The sequence below is a fragment of the Erythrolamprus reginae genome, unplaced genomic scaffold (assembly GCF_031021105.1).
Source record: "Erythrolamprus reginae isolate rEryReg1 unplaced genomic scaffold, rEryReg1.hap1 H_28, whole genome shotgun sequence".
NCBI classification, from domain to species: Eukaryota; Metazoa; Chordata; class Lepidosauria; order Squamata; family Dipsadidae; genus Erythrolamprus; species Erythrolamprus reginae.
In genome coordinates, this window is record NW_027248482.1 from 142,226 (window position 1) to 164,761 (window position 22,536).

Here is a 22,536-nt window from a genome sequence, read left to right on the forward strand (position 1 = left end):
CAGCAGAATCTTGAAAAGGGGAGCCTTAAAGAGCCCAGCTGTCACAGGAGGATCAGGAGCGGTCTCGTCATCTGAAAAATCATATTCTTTCTCGGTGTCCTCTAGGGGTGACAGCTCCTCCATCCAGGACCCCATACCCGAGGGGGGCGGTGCAGCCCATAGGTTCCTGGGCTGTGTTGGACGGGGGTGTTGGACATTTTGCTGCACCCCCGCAGCCATCCCTTGTGAGTAAACATCAGAGATGAGTCCCTGTAAGGCAGGGGACATCTGCTGCCAGGTATCTGGTTGCACACGCAGCCCAGCCGCAGTGGGCGTAAAGGTGGCAGATGAGGCACTTCTTAATGAGTGGCTGGCAGACCCTGGTCTCTGTTGCTGAGACCCAGATGGAGGAACTACATGAGGCATAAAGGGATGTTGCCTCTCTGGAGACCAATCTCTCTCTGACAAGGCTTCTGACGGTCTCAAATCAGATTGGGCTGGTGGATCCCTGGCCTGCAATAAGGGAGAGATGGTTCTTGGAGTCATGAGGGCTGCCTCCAGTCTCTGCTCCAACGCTTTAATGCGCCTCTCTGCCTCCTTGATGGAAGAAGAGGCTGGAGCCTTAGATTTATCTTTGGACTTCCCCTTGCCTTTATCCTGAGGCATGACAGTGGGAGAAGATGCTTTTTCTAAGGTCTTTTCCTCCATTACTCACAGTTCACAGTTGTTATTTAACAGCAAGCTCAAGAGACACTTGACAGACACGACTGTCAATGGCCAAATGTCAGCAAAAAAATGGCGTCTAGGCACCTCAGAGCCTAATTCTGCCCAGTAACAGTTGGTCGTGCCCAATGATTGGGCGGAGAGCAACATTACCCGCCCCAAACATGACGGGCGCGGGACTATTCGCCCTCCAAAATGGCGTTCCCGCTCTTTTTTGCCGCTGACAGCTCCCTGGGAGGCTCGCCGGTAAGGGCCCTGCGCCCCCCACGCTCGAATCTGACAGCCGCTTTCATAGCCGATCTACGCGGCTTCTCCGGCTCGGCGAGCGGCTTGCTGCGGCGGCGGCAGCTTTAAAATAGCCGCCGAACAGCTGAGAGGCGCTGGATGGGCGCCAAATCAAGCGGCGTTCATTCTCGGCTGGAATCCTGCCGTCCAAGCTTTCCAGTGAGGGGGGCTGACCCCCTCACCTTCAGCTGGCAGCCGGGTATGGCCACTGAGGCCGGGGACCCTAGGCTGAGGTGCTCCTCGCTGAGCATAGTACCCACTGAGGGAAGGGAAGCTCGAGGAGAGTCACGGTGGGGGTGCTTCTGCCCGTGGAGGGCATAGACCCCTTGGAATCCTTTCTTCTTTTTCAGCATCTGTCAAAGGAAAAAAGGTGAGAAAGAGCAGAAAGATTAATATCTTTATTATCATTGTCAGTATTATTAACATTATTACTATTATTATTATTATTATTAATATATTAGCCTTCTGTACAGAAGAAAAACTCAACAGTCTCTACACTAAGACTGAGTTTTTAAAACTGAGGTATTGGGGGCTGCTAAGGGGTGGTGACTACCTCATATTTAAATATTTAAATTAACTCAGTCTCTACCAATAAGATTGGTAAATTACCCATGTTGGACTCTCCTTCCAGATGCAGTGGAGAATACCATGGAGATACCACAACAGTTGTTTGAAAAATGGCCATAGGTCTTACCCCCCCCCAGTGCCATTGTAACTTTGAACCGTCACTAAATGAACAGTCATAAGTCGAGGACTGTCTATACCCCTAAGGTGGGTGTGTGTGGCTGTAAGGTATCCTTACCTGTCGACAGACATGAGATTTCTCCAAAAGGTATTGTTCAATTTTAGCCCCCTCGATTGCTCCTCGCTTGTTGAAATGGATGTCAATGTATTTCCCAAAACGGCTGGAGTTGTCATTACGAATGGTCTTCGTGTTGCCAAAAGCTAACAAAAGACGGACAAAGTTGTAACCAAGAACCAGGTTTAAATGGGACATTGGTTTCAATAAAGATCCAATGAATAGAGTGGAAGGGAGTGGGATGGAATGGAATAGGAAAGAATATAATATAATATAATATAATATAGTATAGTATAGTATAATATAATATAATACAGTATAATATAATTAGATTAGATTTATTGGATTTATATGCCGCCCCTCTCCGCAAACTCGGGGCGGCTCACAACAATAATATAACACAACACAATACAACACAACACAACACAATATAATAATATAATATTTTATTTAATTTTTTTTATTTATTAGATTTGTATACCGCCCCTCTCCGTAGACTCAGGGCGGCTCACAACGACAATAGAACATTTCAAGACAAATCTAATAATTTAAAAACATTAAAAAAACCTGTTATTAAAGCAGACATACAAAACATACCATACATGAATTGTATAGGCCCAGGGGAGATGTCTCAATTCCCCCATGCCTGACAGCAGAGGTGGGTTTTAAGGAGTTTACGCAAGGCAAGGAGGGTGGGGGCAGTTCTAATCTCAGGGGGGAGCTGGTTCCAGAGGGCTGGGGCCACCACAGAGAAGGCTCTTCCCCTGGGACCCACCAAACGACATTGTTTAATCGACGGAACCCAGAGAAGGCCAACTCTGTGGGGCCTAATCGGTCGCTGGGATTCGTGCGGCAGAAAGCAGTCCCGGAGATATTCTGGTCCGATGCCATGAAGGGCTTTATAGGTCATAACCAACACTTTGAATTGTGACCGGAAACTGATCAGCAACCAATGCAGACTGCGGAGTGTTGGTGTGACATGGGCATATTTAGAAAAGCCCATGATTGCTCTCGCAGCCGCATTCTGCATGATCTGAAGTTTCCGAACACTTTTCTTTTCTTTTTTTTTTATTATTTTTCATAAAATAAACATACAGACATACAAACATTAAACATAAAGTGGGGATGTATTTCCCCGCTTCTTTTGAAAGTGTACATTCAAATAAAGAAAAGAATACATAATCAAATATTTGTTAAATGTTAAAAGGTCTAGTAAAAGTTTTTCAAATCTTAAATGCAATGTAAGTATAGGTAAAAATTCTTAATATGTTGCTTATATGTAAACTAATATAACATATTCATCAAATCAAATTATAATCTTAGCTACTATGTACTATAACGTATTCATCTAATCAAGCATTTAAACAACTCTCAACTACTAAACATACATAAACCAAAATTCTTAATATGTTACTTATAGATAAGCTATTATATCATAATCGTCAACAAATACATTTAAACTAATATTAATATTGTTATTACCTAAATAAAAACAGATACATCTCTTATTTTTTCTTATCTATCCATTTATATACATTGTTCCATGTTTCATAGAATTTAGTATCTTCTTGATCGTTTAGTCGTCTTGTCATCATATCCATTTCAGCGCAATCTAATATTTTAGCTATGACTTCTTCTTTCTTGGGGATTTCCTCCCCCTTCCAATTTTGCGCATATATTATTCTAGCCGCAGTTAATATGTGTATAATTAAATAAAGAGTTTCTTTCTTGTAAGTCTGATTAGTAATTCCTAATAAGTAAAATTCCGGGGTGTTATCTATATCATGCTTTACTATTTCTTTTAATATCTTCTCAATCATCTTCCAATAAATTTTAGCTTTACCACATGTCCACCATTGATGGTAATAAGTTCCTATATCTTTCTTACATTTCCAACATAGTGGGGATGTTTTGGGAAACATTTTTGCTATCCTATTTGGTGGGAGATGCCATCTATAAAACATTTTAATTTGGTTTTCTTTTAATGAAACTGACTTGGTCATTTTCCAGTTATTAATCCAAACTTTCTCGCATGTATCTATATCTATTTCCTTGCCTATATTTCTGCACCATCCTATCATAGTATCTTTTAAAGTCAACTCTATGTTTTTGTGGGCGATAAGAAATTTATATATTTTCCCTATCATTTTTATTGGATTGGTGGTAATTAAGTTGCTTAACAGATTCTTACTTTTATTAAAAATATAAAGAGTTTTATCCTTCTGGTATCTGGATCGAATCTGGGCATAATGCCACCAGTCTATTATTATCCCTTCTTCTTGTAATTTATTCCTAGGCTTTAGCTTCATCTGGTCATTTAATAGTTCTTTATATCTATAGAATATTTTCTTATCTTTTATGGACTTTGGATGTGTTATTGCTTCTAGGGGGGCTACCCATTCTGGAATATTTAAAAAGTGGTTTTTCCTTATGTCTTTCCAAACCTCTAGTAGATACTTCCTTAATGTGTGCCTTTTAAAATATGAGTGATTTTTTTCCTTGTCATACCATACAAATGCGTGCCAACCAAGCATGAGATCATGTCCTTCTAAATTTAATATTCTTTTATTCTCTAAAATTATCCAATCTCTAATCCATGTTAACGTGGCCGCCTGGTAGTATAATTTCCAATTTGGAAGGCCAAATCCTCCTCTTTCTTTAATATCTTCTAAACAGTTTATTTTTATCCTTGCTTTTTTCCCTTGCCATATAAATTTTTTAACTAGATTTGTCAAAGTTCTAAAAAAAATTCCCCCTGGATTTATTGGAATTACCTGGAAAAGAAATAAAACCTTAGGTAAAATATTCATCTTGATTGTAGCAATTCTTCCTAAAAATGATATTTTCAGGCTATTCCACGTTTCTAAATCTTTTTAAATTTCTGATAGTAATTTTATATAATTATCATTTTTCAATGTTATTGTTTTCGCTGTTAAGTTTATTCCTAAGTATTTTACCTTCTTTACAGTCTTTAATCCAGAAATATTTTCTAATTTAGTTTCTTGTGTTTTGTTCATATTTTTAGTTAAGAAAAAAGTTTTGCTTTTATTTATCTTTAGGCCTGCTACCTTTCCATATTGTTCAATAACTTGCAGTAAAGTAGGAACTGTTGTTATCGGTTCTTCAATTATGAACGTTAAATCGTCTGCAAAGGCTTGGAGTTTGTAAGTTTCATCTCCTACAGTTAAACCTTTTATTTCAGAATCCGCTCTTATTTTAATTAATAAAGTTTCAAGAGTCATAATAAATAACAATGGTGATATAGGGCATCCTTGGCGAACTCCCTTATTTATATCGAGTGTTGGTAATTGGTTATTGTTTAATATTATCTTAGTCGTTTGTTTTGAATATATAGTATCTATTAAATTAACAAATTTTGGGCCAAATCTCATTTTGTTTAATTGCATTTTTATAAATGTCCAGTTAACATTGTCAAAGGCCTTTTGAGCATCTAAAAACATTAAAGATGCTGTCTTATCTGAGTGTTGCTCATAATATTCTAATGTATTTATTACAGTTCTAAGATTGTTTTTAATTTGTCTCCCCGGTAGAAATCCATTTTGGTCTTGATGTATTATTCCATTTATAATTCTTTTAAGTCTATCTGCATAAATGGCAATAAATATTTTATAATCTACATTTAATAATGATATGGGTCTATAATTTTTGATTTTTTCTGGGTCAGTGCCTGGTTTGTGTATTAAAGTTGTCAGTGATTCTGACCAAGATTTAGGAATTTTACCCTCAAGTCTACATAAATTAAAAGTTTCTAACATATGGTTTCTTATTGTTTCATTTTCAATCTTGTACCATTCTGCCGGTATGGCATCTGGACCAGTGGCCTTATTGTTTTTCTGTTTTTTAATTATAGTTAGGAGTTCTTCCATTGTTATTGGTCCATCCAAAGTAGTCTGTTGGTCTTCTGTTATTTGTGGTAATTTTGAAGCCTGTAAGTAATTAAAAACTTCATCTTCACTAACATTGTCTTTGGCATAGAGATATTTATAAAAATTATACACAATGTCTGCCTTTCCTTCTGTATCATATTTTATTGTACCATCTTTGTCTTCTAATTTTTTTATCAATTTTGATTGAGTCTGTTTTCTAAGTTTATATGCTAACCACCTGCCTGGTTTATTTGCATGTTCAAAGTAATGTTGCTTTGCTCTTTTAATTTTTTCAGTTATTTGATTTTGTTCTATAATTCTAATTTTATGTTTAATTACGTTTATTTCTGTTTTTAAGTCTCTATTCTTAATATGTTGCTGCGATAAGAGTTCTAATTGTTTTAATTCATTTATTAATTGTACATACTTTAATTTATTTTCCTTGTTGTATTTTGCTATATAAGATATTGTTAACCCTCTTATATAAGCTTTAAGTGTGTCCCATAGATTCTGTGGAGTAGTGTCTGGAGTTCTATTGATTTCAAGAAATATTTTTAGTTCCTTTTCGATCCAATCCTTATATTTCTTATCATTTAATATATTTGTATTCATCCGCCAATTATTCTGTTTATTATTCATTCTTATGTACACCACTATTGGATTGTGATCGGCCCATGTATTAACGTCTATCTCTACCTCCCTTATTTGTTCTGCGACCATTTTTGGTGTCCATACCATATCTATTCTTGTCCAAATTTTATGGGGATTGGAGTAAAAAGTATATTGTCGTTTACTCGGCAGCCAATGCAGACTGCGGAGTGATGGTGAAACATGGGCATACCTAGGTAAGCCCATGACTGCTCTCGCAGCTGCATTTTGCACGATCTGAAGTTTCCGAACACTTTTCAAAGGTAGCCCCATGTAGAGAGCGTTGCAGTAGTCGAACCTCGAGGTGATGAGGGCATGAGTGACTGTGAGCAGTGAGTCCCGGTCCAGATAGGGCCGCAACTCGTGCACCAGGTGAACCTGGGCAAACGCCCCACTCGCCACAGCTGAAAGATGGTTCTCTAATGTGATATGATATGATATGACATGATATGATGGGATGGGATAGAGTAGAGTAAATTAGAATAGAATAGAATAAAAACATTAAAACAACCATGTTTTGAACCACCCAAAAGTTTAGAGTTGGAAGGGACCTTGGAGATCTTCTAGTCCAACACCCTACTTAAGCAGGAATTCCTACACCACTTCAGACAAATGGATATCCAACATCTTCTTAAAAACTTCCAGTGTTTTGAAGCATTCACAACTTCTGGATTTGCACAGATTAATTGCACAGATTAATTGTTCTAACTGTCTGGAAATTTTTCCTTAGTTCTAAGTTGCTTCTCCCCTTGTTTAGTTTCCACCCGTTGCTTCTTGTTCGATCTTCAGGTGCTTTGGAAAATAGCTTGACTCCCTCTTCTTTATGGCAACCCCTGAGATATTGGAAGGCTGCTATCATGTCTCCCTTGGTCCTTCTTTTCGTTCTACTAGCCCTGTCCAGTTCTTGCAACCGTTCTTCATATGTTTTAGCCTCCAGTCCCCTAATCCTCTTTGTGGCTCTTCTCTGCACTCCGCAATTGATGGATGGGTTACTGTTACAGACATCTGCATATCAACTAACCAGCATGGTCAATGAAACAGAGCCACATTGGCCCCATGCCAGTTTGTTTGGTTTGTCGGTTTCTTGAAGGGTCTGGAGTCAGGTCAGAGTTATCATCCCCTCCTCTTTTGAACCCCAAAATTACTTTTTACATGCCAAGCACAAAGTCTCACCTTCCAAGATGGGGTTGGCTTCCAGGACCTGCTGCTCAATCCAGGAGTGCTGACCGCTGATTGCCGCCAGGAACTGAAGGATCAGCTTGGTGCTTTCAGTTTTTCCTGCGTCCGACTCACCGCTGCAAGAACAATTTCTTTTTTAAAAAAAGTACAGGTAATCCTCGACCACAATTAAGCCCCAAATATGGGTGACTAAGTGAGACATTTGTTTTGACCTGCTTTGTGACTTTACTTTGCCCAGTTGATCAGTGAACACTACAGTTAACATAATTTAATTACTTTACTTTACTTTACTTTACCTTACTTTACTTTTACTTTACTTTATTATTTACTTTACTCTTTACTTTACTTTACTGTTTACTCTTTACTTTACTTTTACTTTACTTTATTTTTTACTTTACTCTTTACTTTACTTTACTCTTTACTTTACTTTTACTTTACTTTATTCTTTACTTTACACTTCACTTTACTTTTATTTTACTCTTCACTTTGCTTTACTTTTACTTTACACTTTACTTTATTCTTTACTTTACTCTTTACTGTTTACTTTATACTTTACTTTTACTTTACTTTACTTTACTTTATTCTTTACTTTACTCTTTACTTCACTTTACTCTTTACTTTACTCTTTACTTTACTTTACTTTTACTTTACTTTATTCTTTACTTTACACTTTACTTTACTTTTACTTTACTCTTCACTTTACTTTTACTTTACTTTACTCTTTACCTTACGCTTTACTTTACTTTACTCTTTACTTTACTTTACTGGCCGCCCAACTCCTATCAGACTCTGGGCAGCGTACAACAGATAAAACAATATAAAAACAATTTTAAAATCCCTATAAATAACAACATTCATCACTACTAGGGCGGAGCTAGACGTTATTGCTCAACGACCTTAGGCCTACTAGCAGAGCCAGGTTTTTAAGGCTTTCCGGAAATGCAAGGCAACCTGGAGGTAACCTGGAAGGGACCTTGGGGGTCATCTAGTCCAACCCCCTGCTCCAATTGCTCAAGCAGGAAAGGCCCCAGACCAGGGATGGCAAACTTTTTTTGCCCAGGCGCCAAAAGGGATCACTCAGAAATGCTCTAAGGCAGGGGGCTCCAACCTTGGCAATTTTAAGATTTGTGGACTTAAAATCCCAGAGTCCATAAGTCTGAAAGTTGTCAAGGTTGGAGAACCTTGCTCTAAGGGCTGTTCCTGGTTCTTTGGGCCATGACACCCAGAAGATCCCAGCACCAAGAACTGGAGACTTTGATCGGCCCCCCATATCTCCCCACTTGTCTTATAATACAACACTGGTCCTTGTTGTTCCTTTGCATGTTGAAGTAGCAATTGTCGGCAATGGCAAAAATGTGGGGTGGCATCTCCCCGATCTTTTTGTTGGTGTAGAGACGGATCTGCTCCGGGGAGTAAATGGGAAGCAGCTGGTAGGGATTGGCGGCCACCAGGATCGAACCTGTGTAGGTCTGGAGAACCAAGAGAAATAAACACACAGACACAAACACACAGGCACAAGGGCAGAAGGTAAAGAATAACTGTACAAGGTCTCAGAGTGTGGATCTGGTGACCACATCAGCGTAAATGATTATCTTTATTGCTTTTGCTATTGTTATTGCTGCTGTTATACCAGATGTTTCTGGCTACATTTGGATTTTTTGACATTTATTTATTTATTTATTTGTTTGTTTGTTTGTTTACTTACTTACTTACTTACTTACTTAGTCTAATACATAATGTAGATTTCAGAGGATATAATCATAGTAAAATAAATCACTAGAAGAATAGAAGATAAGACATTAAAAATAATATCTCCGAGACCGTCTTCTGCCGCACGAATCCCAGCGACCGATTAGGTCCCACAGAGTTGGCCTTCTCTGGGTCCCGTCAACTAAACAATGCCGTTTGGCGGGACCCAGGGGAAGAGCCTTCTCTGTGGCGGCCCTACCCTCTGGAACCAGCTCCCCCCAGAGATTAGAACTGCCCCCACCCTCCTCGCCTTTTGTAAACTCCTTAAAACCCACCTTTGCCATCAGGCATGGGGGAATTGAAACATCTCCCCCTGGGCATGTTTAATTTATACATGGTATGCTTGTGTGTATGTTTGCTTTTAATAATGGGGCTTTTAGTGTTTCTTTTAAATTATTAGATTTGTTATACTGTATATTGTTTATTATTGTTGTGAGCCGCCCCGAGTCTACGGAGAGGGGCGGCATACAAATCTAATAAATAAAATAAAATAAATAAATAAATAAATAAATAAATAAATATGGAAGGAATAATCATTGGGAAAAATATTCATATACATGGAGATGAAGCTAGTAGTAGAAACATAAGAGAGACATTAAGAGAGGGGACAGAAGGCACACTGGTGCACTTATGCACGCCCCTTATCCTTTCAATATAATGGAGTAATATAGTAGTACAAAGTTCCACTGGATTTGGTATTCTTGACGGTTGGCGTCTGTTACAGTGGCCATTGGGCGAGGAATTACCATCTGGATCCACCCAAGCTATGAATGTTTTTGATTTTTATGGGTTTTAATTGTTTTATATTCTTCTTAAATTATTGTAAACCACCCAGAATCCAGAAGGAGTTGGGCGGCTTATAAATTTAAATAATAAATAATAAATTTAAATAATAAATGATAAATTTAAATGATAAATGATAAATTTAAATAATAAATGATAAATTTAAATAATAAATTTAAATAATAAATAATAAGTTTAAATAATAAATAATAAATTTAAATAATAAGCAATAAATTTAAATAATAAACAATAAATTTAAATAATAAATAATAAATTTAAATAATAAATAGAGTCGGGGTGGCGCAGCAGTTAGAGTGCTGTACTGCAGGCCACTGAAGCTGACTGTAGATCTGTAGGTCAGCGGCTCAAGGTTGACTCAGCCTTCCATCCTTCCGAGGTGGGTCAAATGAGGACCCGGATTGTGGGGGCAATAGCCTGGCTCTATTAAAAAGGTGCTGTTGCTAACATGTTGTAAGCCGCCCTGAGTCTAAGGAAAAGGGCGGCATAAAAATCGAATAAATAAATAAATAAATAAAATAATAAATTTAAATAATAAACAATAAATTTAAATAATAAATAAATAGTTGCTTATATTATTATGTTGACAGTTTAATAACAAATATTTTAACAAGGGATCAGCAACAGCCGTCATAACATTTAATCTCATTTATTTACTTTCCTAAATGAAACAATTATTATTCTGTAATAAAATGCCTTAGCCTGGAATCATAACAAAAAAGGGATCTAACTTTTTAATCTATTCCTACAGTCCTATCTGGACTTCAACTCCCAGAATTCCCCAGCCAGCCTCACAATTCCCATGGCCACCAGACAGAATTGTGCGTTGCATTTGTCAGCCCAAAGCCATTTCAGCAGCAGAGACAATACAGACGCCATCCAAATAAAAGCATTTAACCAAAAACCAAAGCAATGGTGAGGGATTGGACCTTCCCAGACAAACTAAATTATTCTCCTTGGGTGGGTGGGTGGGGGTCCTTGGTTTTTTCCTTCCTTTTTTTCTTTTGGCAAAGCTGCAAAACCATGCAGCGAGCAACCAGGTTGGGGGTTGACACAAATGCGACACCCCACATTCCAAGCCAAGCAAGCAGAGGGAAGCGATCCGGAAAAATGTTAAGATCAAATAAAAAGCTGAGCAAAAGACAGTGTGACAACAAGGCACTGGATGTACTTACCCTTCCGCCACAGTTAGTCTAGGTTTCAAAGCAAAGGGAGCAGGAAAATGTTATTTTGTTTTAAAATAACCTTTTTTTCCAAAGAAGAGGGAAGGAGAGGTTAGGAGGGGAAGGGGAGGGGAGCGAAGAGAAGAGAAGATGGAAGGGAAAAGAAAGGAAGGGAAGGAGAGGAGATAGAAGATAGAAGAGAAGAGAAGATAGAAGAGAAGATGGACGGGAAAAGAAAGGAAGGGAAGGGAAGGAGAGAAGATAGAAGATAGAAGAGAAGATGGAAGGGAAAAGAAAGGAAGGGAAGGAGAGGAGAGGAGATAGAAGATAGAAGAGAAGAGCAGATAGAAGATAGAAGAGAAGAGAAGATGGAAGGGAAAAGAAAGGAAGGGAAGGAGAGGAGATAGAAGATAGAAGAGAAGAGAAGATAGAAGAGAAGATGGAAGGGAAAAGAAAGGAAGGGAAGGAGAGGAGATAGAAGATAGAAGAGAAGATAGAAGAGAAGATGGAAGGGAAAAGAAAGGAAGGGAAGGGAAGGAGAGAAGATAGAAGATAGAAGAGAAGATAGAAGAGAAGATGGAAGGGAAAAGAAAGGAAGGAGAGGAGAGGAGAGAGGAGAGAAGATAGAAGAGAAGAGAAGATAGAAGGGAAAAGAAAGGTAGGAGAAGAGAAGAGAGGAGAGGAGAGAAGAGAAGAGAAGAGAAAACACTCACGTAAATCAGTCGCTCCCGGTAACGGATGAGAAGATTTCTCAGGATCCCTGCCTCGTTCAGATCCCCCAAACGGATCATGTCTTCCACCCCATGAATGGAAGTTGGGTGCATCGGTTTGATGTGGCTGGCATTTTGAGGAGAGACCCAGTGCTCCTGGGGAGGGGAGAAAATTAAAAATCAAGCATCAGCAAGACAGAAAGAAAAAAACCCCACAGCGCCAGCAGTTCAAGTCTAAATTACAGATGAACAGAGACGGTCATCTAGTCCAGCCCACCACCACAGCAGGAAGCCCTACACCATTGACAGTCTAGTCTCTTCTTGAAAACCTCAGTGATGAAGCTCCCACAACTTCTGAAGGCAACTTCTGTTCCATTGGTTGATTGTTCTCGCGGTCAGAAAAGTTCTCCTTATTTCTCCTTGTTCAGTTTCTATCCATTATTTCTTGTCTGACCTTCTCGGATGCTTTGAAAAATAGCTTGACCCACTGCTCTCTGTGGCAGCCCCTCAAACATTGGAAGACTGCTCTCATGTCTCCCCTGGTCCTTCTCTTCACCAGAACTAGCCATGTCCAGTTCAGAACAGAACAAAATGGACTAGAATAATGAAAAATAGAGTAATAAAGAATAGAGTAGAGTAGAATAGAATAGAGTAGAATAGAACCATGAATAATAGAGTAATGAATAGTATAGTATAGTATAGTATAGAATAGAATAGAATATTGGAATGAAGAATAGAATAGGATGGGACGGGATAGAATACAGAACAGAACAGAATGGAATAGAATAATGAAAAATAGAGTAATAAAGAATAGAGTAGAATAGAACGGAACCATGAATAATAGAGTAATGAATAGAATAGTATAGTATGGTATGGTATGGTATGGTATGGTATGGTATGGTATGGTATGGTATGGTATGGTATGGTACGGTATAGTATGTATAGTATAGAATAGAATAGAATATTGGAATGAAGAATAGAATAGGATGGGACGGGATAGAATACAGAACAGAACAGAATGGAATAGAATAATGAAAAATAGAGTAATAAAGAATACAGTAGAATAGAACGGAACCATGAATAATAGAGTAATGAATAGAATAGTATAGTATAGTATGGTATGGTATGGTATGGTATGGTATGGTATGGTATGGTATAGTATGTATAGTATAGAATAGAATAGAATATTGGAATGAAGAATAGAATAGGATGGGACGGGATAGAATACAGAACAGAACAGAATGGAATAGAATAATGAAAAATAGAGTAATAAAGAATACAGTAGAATAGAACGGAACCATGAATAATAGAGTCATGAAGAATCAAATCAAATTGAATAGAATACTGGAATGAAGAAGTCTTCGGAGAGGGGCGGCATACAAATCTAATAAATACAATACAATACAATACAATACAAGAATAGAATAGGATGGGATTGAATACAGAACAGAATGGAATGGAATAGAATAATGAAAATTAGAGTAATGAAGAATAGAATGGAATGGAACGGAATAGAACGAAACAGAACAGAACGGAACAATGAAAAATAGAGTAATGAAGAATCGAATTGAATCAAATCGAATAACAAAGTTGCAAGGGACCTGGGAGGTCTTCTAGTCCAACCCCCTGCTTAGGCCGGAAACCCTCTACCATTTCCAACAAACAGTTATCAATGGAATTGCATCTACACGGAGGGAGGGATGCAGTGGAGTAGCCCAAGGCTCTGTTTAGGCCCAGTACTCTTCAATATCTTCATCAACGACTTGGACAAAAAGATAGATGAGGAACTCATCAAATTTGTAGACGACCCCCAGTTGACAGGAACAGCCAACATTCCAGAAAATAGCGTCAAGATACAGGAGGATCTTGGCAGACATGAACACTGGGCAATATCTAACAAGTTGATGAACATTTCATCAGATGTCTGGAGTTTCTCAGTCATCCAGATCATAGTTGACCCAACTTCATCATTTTTAAAAAAATATTTTTTAATTTTTTTAAATATATAAATGGTAAAACAAACAAATAAGTAAACAGATAAACAAAACGATAACTAGAACAAAACAATAACCAAAACAAAACATATGCATACAAACATTTGGGGAAAAAATGTTTCCCCAATCTTTTAAAATGTTCAGAGAAAATTTTTCTCATAACTTAGCATTCTTTTATTGACGTATTGCTTTGCTTTACTTATAATTTAATCTGTTTTTTGAAAATTTATAATTTGTTTATTTTATCATTGTTCTTTTCTCTAGCTAATCATAAAGGTTTCCCCATATCTTATAATATTCCGAATCTTCTTTCCCTTCCAATTTTTTGGACATCCTATCCATCTCCGCACATTCCAGCACCTTGGGGTGGAGTCTGGGCAACATGGGTGCCGCATGAGTCCCAGCAACTGGTCAGGTCCCACAGAGTCGGCCTTCTCCAGGTCCCGTCAACCAGACAATGTCATCTGGCAGGGCCTTGGGGAAGAGCCTCCTCTGTGGAGGCCCCGGCCCTCTGGAATCAGCTCCCCACAGAGATTCGCACTGCCGCCACCCTCCTCGCCTTTTGCAATGTCATTTTTGTCTGAAAACTCATCTGTGCCCACAGGCCTGGGGCCATCAGATATTATCCCCCAGCTGATGAATGGATTGTATGTTTGACTGTTTGAATGAGAGTGATTGGCTTTTAAGGAATTGTGGGTTTAGATTGTTAGTTTAATTTAGATTGTTAGTTTAATTAAGTTGCTCCGAGTCTTCGGAGAGGGGCGGCATACAAGTCTAATAAATTATTATTATTATTATTATTATTATTATTATTATTACTACTATTATTATTATTATTATTTTCAGATAATTATTTTCAGCACTTTCAGATCACAGAGAAGGAGAGAAGAAGTTAGTGCTTTTTACTTTTTGCATTTTGCATTTTTTGAATTCAAGGAGAAAGGGCAGATATAACTGACTGTAACAGACAATTTTTTTGGCAGTTTGTTTTCAAACACAGACCAATCAGATTAGGCTGGGGCAGGATTAGACTGGGAAGTATAAAAGGCAGGAAAAAGCCATTTTAATTTGCACTTTCAGATCACAGAGAAGGAGAGAAGAAGGTAGTGCTTTTTACTTTTTGCATTTTGCATTTTTTGAATTCAAGGAGAAGGGGCAGAGATAACTGACTGTAACAGACAATTTTTTGGCAGTTTGTTTTCAAACACAGACCAATCAGATTAGGCTGGGGCAGGATTAGACTGGGAAGTATAAAAGGCAGGAAAAAGCCATTTTAATTTGCACTTTCAGATCACAGAGAAGGAGAGAAGAAGGTAGTGCTTTTTACTTTTTGCATTTTGTATTTTTTGAATTCAAGGAGAAAGGGCAGATATAACTGACTGTAACAGACAATTTTTTTGGCAGTTTGTTTTCAAACACAGACCAATCAGATTAGGCTGGGGCAGGATTAGACTGGGAAGTATAAAAGGCAGGAAAAAGCCATTTTAATTTGCACTTTCAGATCACAGAGAAGGAGAGAAGAAGGTAGTGCTTTTTACTTTTTGCATTTTGCATTTTTTGAATTCAAGGAGAAGGGGCAGATATAACTGACTGTAACAGACAATTTTTTTGGCAGTTTGTTTTCAAACACAGACCAATCAGATTAGGCTGGGGCAGGATTAGACTGGGAAGTATAAAAGGCAGGAAAAAGCCATTTTAATTTGCACTTTCAGATCACAGAGAAGGAGAGAAGAAGGTAGTGCTTTTTACTTTTTGCATTTTGCATTTTTTGAATTCAAGGAGAAGGGGCAGATATAACTGACTGTAACAGACAATTTTTTGGCAGTTTGTTTTCAAACACAGACCAATCAGATTAGGCTGGGGCAGGATTAGACTGGGAAGTATAAAAGGCAGGAAAAAGCCATTTTAATTTGCACTTTCAGACCACAGAGAAGGAGAGAAGAAGGTAGTGCTTTTTACTTTTTGCATTTTGCATTTTTTGAATTCAAGGAGAAGGGGCAGATATAACTGACTGTAACAGACAATTTTTTTGGCAGTTTGTTTTCAAACACAGACCAATCAGATTAGGCTGGGGCAGGATTAGACTGGGAAGTATAAAAGGCAGGAAAAAGCCATTTTAATTTGCACTTTCAGATCACAGAGAAGGAGAGAAGAAGGTAGTGCTTTTTACTTTTGGCATTTTTTGAATTCAAGGAGAAGGGGCAGATATAACTGACTGTAACAGACAATTTTTTTGGCAGTTTGTTTTCAAACACAGACCAATCAGATTAGGCTGGGGCAGGATTAGACTGGGAAGTATAAAAGGCAGGAAAAAGCCATTTTAATTTGCACTTTCAGATCACAGAGAAGGAGAGAAGAAGGTAGTGCTTTTTACTTTTGGCATTTTTTGAATTCAAGGAGAAGGGGCAGATATAACTGACTGTAACAGACAATTTTTTTGGCAGTTTGTTTTCAAACACAGACCAATCAGATTAGGCTGGGGCAGGATTAGACTGGGAAGTATAAAAGGCAGGAAAAAGCCATTTTAATTTGCACTTTCAGATCACAGAGAAGGAGAGAAGAAGGTAGTGCTTTTTACTTTTTGCATTTTGTATTTTTTGAATTCAAGGAGAAGGGGCAGATATAACTGACTGTAACAGACAATTTTTTTGGCAGTTTGTTTTCAAACACAGACCAATCAGATTAGGCTGGGGCAGGATTAGACTGGGAAGTATAAAAGGCAGGAAAAAGCCATTTTAATTTGCACTTTCAGATCACAGAGAAGGAGAGAAGAAGGTAGTGCTTTTTACTTTTTGCATTTTGCATTTTTTGAATTCAAGGAGAAGGGGCAGATATAACTGACTGTAACAGACAATTTTTTTGGCAGTTTGTTTTCAAACACAGATGAATCAGATTAGGCTGGGGCAGGATTAGACTGGGAAGTATAAAAGGCAGGAAAAAGCCATTTTAATTTGCACTTTCAGATCACAGAGAAGGAGAGAAGAAGGTAGTGCTTTTTACTTTTTGCATTTTGTATTTTTTGAATTCAAGGAGAAAGGGCAGATATAACTGACTGTAACAGACAATTTTTTTGGCAGTTTGTTTTCAAACACAGACCAATCAGATTAGGCTGGGGCAGGATTAAACTGGGAAGTATAAAAGGCAGGAAAAAGCCATTTTAATTTGCACTTTCAGATCACAGAGAAGGAGAGAAGAAGGTAGTGCTTTTTACTTTTTGCATTTTGTATTTTTTGAATTCAAGGAGAAAGGGCAGATATAACTGACTGTAACAGACAATTTTTTTGGCAGTTTGTTTTCAAACACAGACCAATCAGATTAGGCTGGGGCAGGATTAGACTGGGAAGTATAAAAGGCAGGAAAAAGCCATTTTAATTTGCACTTTCAGATCACAGAGAAGGAGAGAAAAAGGTAGTGCTTTTTACTTTTTGCATTTTGCATTTTTTGAATTCAAGGAGAAGGGGCAGATATAACTGACTGTAACAGACAATTTTTTTGGCAGTTTGTTTTCAAACACAGACCAATCAGATTAGGCTGGGGCAGGATTAGACTGGGAAGTATAAAAGGCAGGAAAAAGCCATTTTAATTTGCACTTTCAGATCACAGAGAAGGAGAGAAGAAGGTAGTGCTTTTTACTTTTTGCATTTTGTATTTTTTGAATTCAAGGAGAAAGGGCAGATATAACTGACTGTAACAGACAATTTTTTGGGCAGTTTGTTTTCAAACACAGACCAATCAGATTAGGCTGGGGCAGGATTAGACTGGGAAGTATAAAAGGCAGGAAAAAGCCATTTTAATTTGCACTTTCAGATCACAGAGAAGGAGAGAAGAAGGTAGTGCTTTTTACTTTTTGCATTTTGCATTTTTTGAATTCAAGGAGAAGGGGCAGATATAACTGACTGTAACAGACAATTTTTTTGGCAGTTTGTTTTCAAACACAGACCAATCAGATTAGGCTGGGGCAGGATTAGACTGGGAAGTATAAAAGGCAGGAAAAAGCCATTTTAATTTGCACTTTCAGATCACAGAGAAGGAGAGAAGAAGGTAGTGCTTTTTACTTTTTGCATTTTGTATTTTTTGAATTCAAGGAGAAAGGGCAGATATAACTGACTGTAACAGACAATTTTTTTGGCAGTTTGTTTTCAAACACAGACCAATCAGATTAGGCTGGGGCAGGATTAGACTGGGAAGTATAAAAGGCAGGAAAAAGCCATTTTAATTTGCACTTTCAGATCACAGAGAAGGAGAGAAGAAGGTAGTGCTTTTTACTTTTTGCATTTTGCATTTTTTGAATTCAAGGAGAAGGGACAGATATAACTGACTGTAACAGACAATTTTTTTGGCAATTTGTTTTCAAACACAGACCAATCAGATTAGGCTGGGGCAGGATTAGACTGGGAAGTATAAAAGGCAGGAAAAAGCCATTTTAATTTGCACTTTCAGATCACAGAGAAGGAGAGAAGAAGGTAGTGCTTTTTACTTTTTGCATTTTGCATTTTTTGAATTCAAGGAGAAGGGGCAGATATAACTGACTGTAATAGACAATTTTTTTGGCAGTTTGTTTTCAAACACAGACCAATCAGATTAGGCTGGGGCAGGATTAGACTGGGAAGTATAAAAGGCAGGAAAAAGCCATTTTAATTTGCACTTTCAGATCACAGAGAAGGAGAGAAGAAGGTAGTGCTTTTTACTTTTTGCATTTTGCATTTTTTGAATTCAAGGAGAAGGGACAGATATAACTGACTGTAACAGACAATTTTTTTGGCAATTTGTTTTCAAACACAGACCAATCAGATTAGGCTGGGGCAGGATTAGACTGGGAAGTATAAAAGGCAGGAAAAAGCCATTTTAATTTGCACTTTCAGATCACAGAGAAGGAGAGAAGAAGGTAGTGCTTTTTACTTTTTGCATTTTGCATTTTTTGAATTCAAGGAGAAGGGGCAGATATAACTGACTGTAACAGACAATTTTTTTGGCAATTTGTTTTCAAACACAGACCAATCAGATTAGGCTGGGGCAGGATTAGACTGGGAAGTATAAAAGGCAGGAAAAAGCCATTTTAATTTGCACTTTCAGATCACAGAGAAGGAGAGAAGAAGGTAGTGCTTTTTACTTTTTGCATTTTGTATTTTTTGAATTCAAGGAGAAAGGGCAGATATAACTGACTGTAACAGACAATTTTTTGGGCAGTTTGTTTTCAAACACAGACCAATCAGATTAGGCTGGGGCAGGATTAGACTGGGAAGTATAAAAGGCAGGAAAAAGCCATTTTAATTTGCACTTTCAGATCACAGAGAAGGAGAGAAGAAGGTAGTGCTTTTTACTTTTTGCATTTTGTATTTTTTGAATTCAAGGAGAAAGGGCAGATATAACTGACTGTAACAGACAATTTTTTGGGCAGTTTGTTTTCAAACACAGACCAATCAGATTAGGCTGGGGCAGGATTAGACTGGGAAGTATAAAAGGCAGGAAAAAGCCATTTTAATTTGGACTTTCAGATCACAGAGAAGGAGAGAAGAAGGTAGTGCTTTTTACTTTTTGCATTTTGCATTTTTTGAATTCAAGGAGAAGGGGCAGATATAACTGACTGTAACAGACAATTTTTTTGGCAGTTTGTTTTCAAACACAGACCAATCAGATTAGGCTGGGGCAGGATTAGACTGGGAAGTATAAAAGGCAGGAAAAAGCCATTTTAATTTGCACTTTCAGATCACAGAGAAGGAGAGAAGAAGGTAGTGCTTTTTACTTTTTGCATTTTGTATTTTTTGAATTCAAGGAGAAAGGGCAGATATAACTGACTGTAACAGACAATTTTTTTGGCAGTTTGTTTTCAAACACAGACCAATCAGATTAGGCTGGGGCAGGATTAGACTGGGAAGTATAAAAGGCAGGAAAAAGCCATTTTAATTTGCACTTTCAGATCACAGAGAAGGAGAGAAGAAGGTAGTGCTTTTTACTTTTTGCATTTTGCATTTTTTGAATTCAAGGAGAAGGGACAGATATAACTGACTGTAACAGACAATTTTTTTGGCAATTTGTTTTCAAACACAGACCAATCAGATTAGGCTGGGGCAGGATTAGACTGGGAAGTATAAAAGGCAGGAAAAAGCCATTTTAATTTGCACTTTCAGATCACAGAGAAGGAGAGAAGAAGGTAGTGCTTTTTACTTTTTGCATTTTGCATTTTTTGAATTCAAGGAGAAGGGGCAGATATAACTGACTGTAACAGACAATTTTTTTGGCAATTTGTTTTCAAACACAGACCAATCAGATTAGGCTGGGGCAGGATTAGACTGGGAAGTATAAAAGGCAGGAAAAAGCCATTTTAATTTGCACTTTCAGATCACAGAGAAGGAGAGAAGAAGGTAGTGCTTTTTACTTTTTGCATTTTGCATTTTTTGAATTCAAGGAGAAGGGGCAGATATAACTGACTGTAACAGACAATTTTTTTGGCAGTTTGTTTTCAAACACAGACCAATCAGATTAGGCTGGGGCAGGATTAGACTGGGAAGTATAAAAGGCAGGAAAAAGCCATTTTAATTTGCACTTTCAGATCACAGAGAAGGAGAGAAGAAGGTAGTGCTTTTTACTTTTTGCATTTTGCATTTTTTTGAATTGAAGGAGAAGGGGCAGATATAACTGACTGTAACAGACAATTTTTTGGCAGTTTGTTTTCAAACACAGACCAATCAGATTAGGCTGGGGCAGGATTAGACTGGGAAGTATAAAAGGCAGGAAAAAGCCATTTTAATTTGCACTTTCAGATCACAGAGAAGGAGAGAAGAAGGTAGTGCTTTTTACTTTTTGCATTTTGCATTTTTTGAATTCAAGGAGAAGGGGCAGATATAACTGACTGTAACAGACAATTTTTTTGGCAGTTTGTTTTCAAACACAGACCAATCAGATTAGGCTGGGGCAGGATTAGACTGGGAAGTATAAAAGGCAGGAAAAAGCCATTTTAATTTGCACTTTCAGATCACAGAGAAGGATAGAAGAAGGTAGTGCTTTTTACTTTTTGCATTTTGCATTTTTTGAATTCAAGGAGAAAGGGCAGATATAACTGACTGTAACAGACAATTTTTTTGGCAGTTTGTTTTCAAACACAGACCAATCAGATTAGGCTGGGGCAGGATTAGACTGGGAAGTATAAAAGGCAGGAAAAAGCCATTTTAATTTGCACTTTCAGATCACAGAGAAGGAGAGAAGAAGGTAGTGCTTTTTACTTTTTGCATTTTGCATTTTTTGAATTCAAGGAGAAGGGGCAGATATAACTGACTGTAACAGACAATTTTTTTGGCAGTTTGTTTTCAAACAGAGACCAATCAGATTAGGCTGGGGCAGGATTAGACTGGGAAGTATAAAAGGCAGGAAAAAGCCATTTTAATTTGCACTTTCAGATCACAGAGAAGGAGAGAAGAAGGTAGTGCTTTTTACTTTTAGCATTTTTTGAATTCAAGGAGAAGGGGCAGATATAACTGACTGTAACAGACAATTTTTTTGGCAGTTTGTTTTCAAACACAGACCAATCAGATTAGGCTGGGGCAGGATTAGACTGGGAAGTATAAAAGGCAGGAAAAAGCCATTTTAATTTGCACTTTCAGATCACAGAGAAGGAGAGAAGAAGGTAGTGTTTTTTACTTTTTGCATTTTTTGAATTCAAGGAGAAGGGGCAGATATAACTGACTGTAACAGACAATTTTTTTGGCAGTTTGTTTTCAAACACAGACCAATCAGATTAGGCTGGGGCAGGATTAGACTGGGAAGTATAAAAGGCAGGAAAAAGCCATTTTAATTTGCACTTTCAGATCACAGAGAAGGAGAGAAGAAGGTAGTGCTTTTTACTTTTTGCATTTTTTGAATTCAAGGAGAAGTTGCAGATATAACTGACTGTAACAGACAATTTTTTTGGCAGTTTGTTTTCAAACACAGACCAATCAGATTAGGCTGGGGCAGGATTAGACTGGGAAGTATAAAAGGCAGGAAAAAGCCATTTTAATTTGCACTTTCAGATCACAGAGAAGGAGAGAAGAAGGTAGTGCTTTTTACTTTTTGCATTTTGCATTTTTTGAATTCAAGGAGAAGGGGCAGATATAACTGACTGTAACAGACAATTTTTTTGGCAGTTTGTTTTCAAACACAGACCAATCAGATTAGGCTGGGGCAGGATTAGACTGGGAAGTATAAAAGGCAGGAAAAAGCCATTTTAATTTGCACTTTCAGATCACAGAGAAGGAGAGAAGAAGGTAGTGCTTTTTACTTTTTGCATTTTGCATTTTTTGAATTCAAGGAGAAGGGGCAGATATAACTGACTGTAACAGACAATTTTTTTGGCAGTTTGTTTTCAAACACAGACCAATCAGATTAGGCTGGGGCAGGATTAGACTGGGAAGTATAAAAGGCAGGAAAAAGCCATTTTAATTTGCACTTTCAGATCACAGAGAAGGAGAGAAGAAGGTAGTGCTTTTTACTTTTTGCATTTTGCATTTTTTGAATTCAAGGAGAAGGGGCAGATATAACTGACTGTAACAGACAATTTTTTTGGCAGTTTGTTTTCAAACACAGGCCAATCAGGTACCCAGGTGCTCGGTGAGGAATTCAGAACTTTTTTGGACAGGCATTTAA

The 22,536-nt window shown here is 37.8% G+C and overlaps 1 protein-coding gene across 1 annotated transcript in view; it reads right to left on the bottom strand.

The window, feature by feature from the left end:
* LOC139155538 (unconventional myosin-VIIa-like) overlaps window positions 1-22,536 on the bottom strand; it is a 109,561-nt gene that overhangs the window by 83,722 nt on the left and 3,303 nt on the right. Inside the window, exons 3-6 of the mRNA XM_070730715.1 lie at window positions 11,927-12,079; window positions 8,788-8,969; window positions 7,495-7,619; window positions 1,790-1,932 (exon numbers count right to left, since the gene is read on the bottom strand). Coding sequence (XP_070586816.1) covers window positions 1,790-1,932; window positions 7,495-7,619; window positions 8,788-8,969; window positions 11,927-12,079 — 603 coding nt within the window. The remainder of the gene's footprint in view (window positions 1-1,789; window positions 1,933-7,494; window positions 7,620-8,787; window positions 8,970-11,926; window positions 12,080-22,536) is intronic.